General features: G+C 48.5%; 2 protein-coding genes across 3 annotated transcripts in view; one reads left to right on the top strand and one right to left on the bottom strand.

Annotated features, from left to right (window-relative positions):
- Positions 1-5,504, bottom strand: part of LOC133129344 (fibronectin type III and SPRY domain-containing protein 1-like) — a 17,631-nt gene extending 12,127 nt beyond the window's left edge. For both annotated transcript variants that reach the window (XM_061243361.1, XM_061243360.1), the window contains exons 1-5: positions 5,377-5,504; positions 3,924-4,019; positions 1,402-1,533; positions 455-556; positions 107-129 (exon numbers count right to left, since the gene is read on the bottom strand). In XM_061243361.1, the coding sequence (XP_061099345.1) occupies positions 107-129; positions 455-556; positions 1,402-1,533; positions 3,924-4,019; positions 5,377-5,391 (368 nt within the window). In that variant the 5' untranslated portion in view covers positions 5,392-5,504. The remainder of the gene's footprint in view (positions 1-106; positions 130-454; positions 557-1,401; positions 1,534-3,923; positions 4,020-5,376) is intronic.
- A 1,665-nt stretch (positions 5,505-7,169) lies between these two features.
- Positions 7,170-7,500, top strand: part of LOC133129837 (uncharacterized) — a 7,383-nt gene continuing 7,052 nt past the window's right edge. Inside the window, exon 1 of the mRNA XM_061244185.1 lies at positions 7,170-7,282. Within this exon, the coding sequence (XP_061100169.1) occupies positions 7,240-7,282 (43 nt within the window). The 5' untranslated portion in view covers positions 7,170-7,239. The remainder of the gene's footprint in view (positions 7,283-7,500) is intronic.

Here is a 7,500-nt window from a genome sequence, read left to right on the forward strand (position 1 = left end):
AAAAGCGTGTGCAAAACAAACACTGTGCGAACCCAGGCCTGACGAGTAGATGGAGTTATGGATGGAGACCCGGATGGGACTACTGTTGAAGAAAAGACTACTGTACCTATCCTTTATCTCTTTGGCCGCCTGGGGTCAGGGGTGAGGGGTCAAAGGTCAGGGGTCAGAGGGGGAGAGAAAAAGAGGGGGGAAGAGACAGGGATTGAGAAAGAGAAGAGGGTTGAGTGGTGTTCTGTCACTCCCGTAGGAATAAAAGAGTGTGGCACTCAGGTCCGTTGGCACATGCAGCAACACGTCAGAGGCGAGAGAGAAAGGCCTACATGGACCTCAAGATTAAGATTGTGTTTTTTGAGTGGCCACAACATTTTAACCCCGCTTATAGCATTAAGACTGCACTGGACTGCGCCAACTGTTCTCCAGAAGTGGGGGGGGGGGGTACGTGGGCGGGGCCTACTTGGTTGAAGCCGCCCGTCTCAGAGTTGCACAGCGTCTGATTGGCCAGCTCCAGCAGCTCCTCGGAGCTCTCCAGGGCCTTGGTGCACGCACTCAGTTGGCTCTGAGAGGATTATGGGCAGAGGGGGGGGGGGGGGGGGGAGAGAGCAGACCATGTGACTGGCTGTAACTACTGCCTACGCCTGTGCGTACATTACATTACATTACATTATTGGCATTTGGCAGACGCTCTTATCCAGAGCGACGTACAACAAAGTGCATACCCATAACCAGGGATAAGTTCGCTGAAAGACCCTAGAGGGAAGTACAATTTCAACTGCTACCTGTACAACAAAGATAAGGACAAGGGCCATTTTTTTTTTTTTTTTTTTTTTTGAGAACAAAGAAACAAAGAAACAGAGCAAAAGTGACCAAAGTTAACTATCCAAACACTGCGTATGCACCTTTGTAAAGATGTGACATCAGAGCAACATTGTATAAAAAAAAAAAACTGTGTCAGTAATCTGGTTCTGGGATCTCCCAACAGAACTGTATTGAAAGAGACAGACAGGCCGACAGCAAAAATGGCAGAGAGACAGGCAAACATGCACAGAAACAGATGAGACAGACAAGATGTACAGATGTACAGACAGATGTACATACAGACAGACAGGTGAGACAGACGAACAGACAGATGTACTGACAGACAGATGTACAGACAGAAGGGCAGACAGACAGATGGGACGTACAGACAGACAGAAAAACAGAGACTGGCATAAAGACGCACAGACAGACATACAGACATACAGACACACATACAGACAAAGGTACAGGCAGAGAGACATACAAACAGACATACATACAGACGGACAGACAGACAGATGTACGGACATACAGACGGACAGACAGATGTACAGACAGATAGACACACAGACAGGCGTACAGACGGACGGGTGAAGGCTCTCGGACCTGCATCTCGTAGGTGCGGCTGGCCCTCTCCTGTTTGATCCGGGTCACCATCCCGTCCCTCAGCTCCTCCAGCACCGAGGTCAGGGAGCTGAACTCCGCCTCCAGGTCCTCCAGCACCCGCCCGGAGTTCGACTGCGGACATAAACGGGAGCGGGGCGGAATCAACGCGCGCGCCCGGAGAATCCGTCCCCCGGGAACACGTTCTTTTCTGCCTGACGGTCCATATCGCTGTTGGCCAGAGATTGACGTCTATACCTGTATGTTACATATTATTCCGTACAGCAGGCACTGTTGTGCCCAAGACCAATGTCCTTCGACACAATACAGTCTATCTCATCTTATTTTTTTCGATTACACTCACCAGGTGTGTCACGTTTAAATCAGTCCCTGCTTCGAGGCGGGAATGATACCCAGCAGTCCTGCTGTCCCTGAGGGCCTGATTTTGGGTATTCTTGCCATAGACTAACCAGATCGTCGGCTCCGTATTCTTAACATCGAATCCTGTGTCTCTACTGTCGAAGCCAAAATGTTCCAAATGACGCGTGCCTGACAGATACGTGTGGAAGGCAGTAGCCAAGGCGAGTATTGATATTCTGTCCTGAGTATTCATGAACTGTAATACAACCAGAGAAACTCCAATCACTGCAACCGGTATCTCATAGAATGAGGAAGGGGAGAGGATGGAGAAAGAGAAACAAGGACTCACTAACAGTACTAGTATATGCAAATAATAATAATAATAATAATAATAATAATAATTTATAATAAATTGCTATTTAGCTGACACTTTTACCCAAAGCAACTTACAGTTGATTAGACTCAGCAGGGCACTCAGCAGGGCACTATCCTCCCTGGAGCAATGTGGGGCTAAGGGCCTTGCTAAAGGGCCCAAGAGCTGTATGACACCAGCGCCTGAACCATCATCAACCTTCTGGGGGACCAATGAAAAGCCAGCCTTGTTAACCAGTAACATCGTAGGTGATGTCATCAGTGTAGAAGCAGCAGAACCAATGAATGCCAGTGGCAGTCTAAGTACGCCCAAGAATGGCAAACATACAGAGTTCTGCGATGTTACCTCCTGCCAATCAAAAAGCTGGACGTCACTGTACTTAAAGCTTAAGCACCGGCTTTGCCAAGGGTTCCTGAAACCGGATTTGGACCTGCAACCTCTGCACCAGTAAGCCAATGAGAGAAGCCGCACTGCCACACGTTCGGATCAGCCTGGGTTTGAGTGACAGAGGCGGGATGTCGGGTGTCAGTCAGTCGTCCGGTCGATACACAGCATGCTCAGGGGAGACTGTGGCAAAATCGGCCTTCAAACTACCGTGTCCTCAAAGTATGAGTGTATTTTTACAGTACATTACATTACAGGCGTTTAGCAGACGCTCTTATCCAGAGTGACGTACAACGAAGTTCAGATCAAACATAGGGACAAGTGTGAAGAGGACCTGAGAGGACAGTACAGTTCTAGCCTGAGCATACAGATATAATTGGAACCCCTGAAGAATACATCAATTTACAAACTAGCATGCCACGGTTGGCAGCTTGAATACCCCGAGTACAACAATAACTATATCTAAGTGCGATTATAATCTATGGCATTTTTTGAGAATGCGATGGACAGTATGGTAAAAATATCGTCCATGCTATTTCCCCAAGGTGTTGTAAGACTTTCCGGGGCAATTCCCGAGCGTGTCTCTCCCTCTGTCTTAGCAAGTGAAGTACTTTAGTTTAGGAGTATTCAAAGTCGGTCCTGGGTGCCCCTGGGTATGCTGTTTTACGTTTACAATAGCTGAATTGCTCATCCAGCCCACTTCACAACTTTCTCATCCAGTGAAATCAACAAGTATACTCAGGAGTAGGCGAGTGTGTTGATTTACACATGGCCTGTGTATGTGTCCCTTTGAGGTGGTAGTGATTGGGTCGGGCCCCAGTCTGTACAGAACCAGGTCCGGTTCAGTCCATACAGAACCGGGTTGGGTTTAGTCCGTACAGAACCGGGTCAGGTTCAGTCCATACAGAACCGGGTTGGGTTTAGTCCGTACAGAACCGGGTCGGGTTCAGTTTCTACAGAACGGGGTCGGGCCCCAGTCTGTACAGAACTAGGTCCGGTTCAGTCCATACAGAACCGGGTTGGGTTTAGTCCGTACAGAACCGGGTCAGGTTCAGTTTCTACAGAACGGGGTCGGGCCCCAGTCTGTACAGAACCAGGTCCGGTTCAGTCCATACAGAACCGGGTTGGGTTTAGTCCGTACAGAACCGGGTCGGGTTCAGTTTCTACAGAACGGGGTCGGGCCCCAGTCTGTACAGAACTAGGTCCGGTTCAGTCCATACAGAACCGGGTTGGGTTTAGTCCGTACAGAACCGGGTCGGGTTCAGTTTCTACAGAACGGGGTCGGGCCCCAGTCTGTACAGAACCAGGTCCGGTTCAGTCCATACAGAACCGGGTTGGGTTTAGTCCGTACAGAACCAGGTCCGGTTCAGTCCATACAGAACCGGGTTGGGTTTAGTCCGTACAGTACCTCCAGGTTCTGCAGGTTCTGCTTCAGGCAGCAGATGAAGTTCTGGATCTCCTCATTCTTCAGGGCCAGGGTGGTGGAGATCTTCCTCAGGGACTCCTGAGGCACACACACAGGTCACATGGGTTAGGGGTCACAGCTCAGAACAGAACCAGACCTGGGTCAATCATGTAGTGGTTTTGGATTCAAATACTTCTTTATTCTTTACTGAGCTTATCTGGTGTACTGGAACCAATGCATTCCTCTCAAGTGCCAACCCCAAATTCTAGTCATTTCGGTTGCCTCAATTGCACCAGGCAAGATAAATCGAGCACAGAAAAAGTATTTGAATCCAAAACAATTACGTAACAGACCCATGTCCAGAAGAGACCACCTCGGTCCCCAAAACCAAAAACGGGTGCCACCACAATATTGTACCAGTGACTCTCCCGAACCAATCGTGCTCTGTTTGTTTACAATGGTTCCAACAAGAGGGATCGCTGTTGCTTCACCCATCATTGAGTACCATGCAAACTTTACACCGTCAGTACCAAGTACCAACGCTTCACTGATCTCACTGCCACACAACAGCCTGAGCTCATGACATGTCTGCGGAAGAGATCAGACTCAAATTATACCTCCATCTGGCTAATGTGCATCTATTTTGAAGCATCTCTATCTCTCTCTCTCTCTCTCTCTCTCTCTCTCTCTCTCTCTCTCTCTCTCTCTCTCGCTTCTCCCTAGAAAAGATCCTACATACTGCAAAATCCAAAGAGTGCATCGTACATCCACCCACTGTGGGGCATGTGAAGCTTCACCTTCTAATTTGCCTCCTGGCTACAAACACACCCGTACATTCTTGAGCGACAGGATTTTTTTTTTTACCAGTCACTAAATAATTTAAATCTGTGAACATAATTAGATTTCACACACACGGATACACAGTCAACCCAACCCCGTCTGCGTTTTTTTACGACCACACTATCGCAGCGTCTCTGAGGAAATTGATGTCGAATTCTGAAAGGTGCTAGACAACTGCCCGCGTCGTAGCCTGTTACCGTGACAGTGCAGATAGTCTTTTGACGAGTATTGCAGGTAGGAACGTCGCGCCCAAGAACTTGCCAATGTCAGATTTGGACCGTTGTTACAGGGACGGCCGATGCAATACGCCGCGGTCCCGGTCTGAACAATCTGGCGACACACTTATACATTTTGTTGTGACTCCAAATACATAGTTAGTAGATGTGTATCCTACTGAAATCCCATAGTCTACCATGACGCTCTCTTAACTGTAAGCAGATTAAGAGATACGAAGGCAGGACGAAAACTGGTCTGATGTGTAGGACGCGAATCCCTGCAACAAAAACATTCTTCACCCGAGTAGCCTGCCTTTCTCTTTGCCTTTCTTTGTCTTGGTTTATAAAAACACCCGGAAAATCGAGCCCGCTTCACTCACGCCATGCCAGCTCGAACTTACCCGCTGATCCCCCATGGAGCCGGTCCGCAGATCCGGATCAAATTTATCGGTTTTTGTTTCGTATTCCCTCCGCCGTGGCTATCCAAAGCTACTACGTTGCAGCGAGCGGTGGTGCTGATGATGTTGGGCGGAGGGCGGAGAGCGCAGCAGCATCTCTCGAAATGCGACTCGGTCCTTTGTATCGCGTGCGTACTTTGTGTTGTATTGCACGCTGGGAAATGCAGTTCGCACGTAGCCTACACGGACTGTCGCTCAGCGGCCGTCCTGTCGCGCAGTGGTCTCAGAGTCCGTGGCGTGGATGGCCGTGTGTATGCTGGGTTTCATTCCAACGAATGAACGCTGCCTTAATTGTTTCCACTACCTGATTCAGCCATATGCATTTTACTGAATTAGAGCACAGGATATGAGCAACAGTTGTTATTTAGACAACACAAATAACACGTTTCGCGTCATATACATTATGTGTAAGCCTACAGCTCTAATTCCACAAGTAATTGAAGCAGCACCAGCATACACACAGCCTTCCATGGCACTTCCACTGGCATTCATTCCAGTTTGAGACCTTTTCAGTGCACTTGTCCATGGTCATGATTGTGCACTTTGTTGTACGTCTGCCAGGTGCCTGTAATGTAATGTAATGTAATGTAATGTAATGCAATGTTAGATTTCTCCCAGATTGTTGAAAAAAAAAAAAGGAACAAACTCTTATTGGTTAAAGGTGACAACCTCGATGGGTTCCGGGCAGAAGCAAATACTGGAAATGTGACACCTTTTGTTCTTGGTGTAGGCCTCACCTACATCCTCTGAGCAAGCAGCACGCCAAAAAACCACAGTGTCACACTGAGGGTTGTGTATGACATCCTGTCTGTGTTGCACAGGCTCTGTTCCTTTTTTCAATTAATCTTTTATATTTAAATATCTGCCGCTCAATGCAGTGTGGCTGCCAGCTCCACCGGAGACCTGGGCCGAAGATATCTTAGGCACCCTAGACTTTATTATATATATACATGTTTATTTTTTTGTGTGTGTTAGTATAAAATAACACAATTTGAGATTTCCAAATATTCATTTTCCAAAATAATTCATTTTAGAGAGACATTTCTATGTCTACATCTATTTTATTTTAAAGGTAACATATTACTGTAAACAATTGACAACTTTTTACATAAAAACTTGATCAAGCCTGTCTGAGATCAGAAGCAAGGAGCCGACCGAAGTCTGCTGAAGAACTGTGACATTTACTGTGACCGTTACATTTTAGTAATTTGGCAGAATAGTTAACACCTGAATCAAATCAATATTTTTTGTGACCACCCTTAGTTAAAACCGCATCGCTTCTCTGAGATGGCCAACGCTGTCCTGCAGTTCTGTAAGACGATCAGCAGGGAGGTTGTTCCGAGCATGTTGGAGAACTTCTACAGTTCTTCTGCAGACTTCGGTTGGGCCCCCCCCTAACCGACCCCCCCTAACCGACTGAGCCCCCCCCCCCCCCCCCCGCACTCCGGGCGACGCGATGACCAATCGCACGTCACCGTTTGGAGCCGTCGGCCACATTCGGCCCTGAAGCGGTCCAGTTTCCGTCCAACGCCACGGGGCCCATCCCTGCACGGCCCGGTGCTTAAACCGTACGAGCCACTCAGCGTCCACCTCGTCTCAGCTTGGCCCTGGCTGCACTCTGTATCGTTACCTGTCGCTGCATCTCACGACCACACCCCCCCCTCCCCCCCCCCACATCACTCCCCCACACACATTTCCTCCCAAGGTCTCGCTCAATTTCCTGTCAGTACATGAGAGTGTCACTGCGCGTCGACGCGACAGTGTCACCGAGAGTCGGTGAAGGATAAACTGACCGCCGACGGCAGAATGGGCACCCCGAGTCAAACGCACAAACTACTGCTCCTGACAGGTGAGCCACCTTTACTGGGAATCTGACGTTTCCATCGTCGCAGATGTAGCGGAATGCCCTACATACGGGCTCTGACGCTCAGCCACGGGGCCCCCCTGTGTATGATGTCTCTCCTTCCGACCACAACGGCAATCAAATACATTCTAACAAGTGATTGATGTTTCTTAATTACTCTTTTCATGTTTGGATGGATTTGTCACCCTCTTAAGCGATGTTGT

Source organism: Conger conger, chromosome 5 (assembly GCF_963514075.1).
Source record: "Conger conger chromosome 5, fConCon1.1, whole genome shotgun sequence".
Taxonomy (NCBI): domain Eukaryota; kingdom Metazoa; phylum Chordata; class Actinopteri; order Anguilliformes; family Congridae; genus Conger; species Conger conger.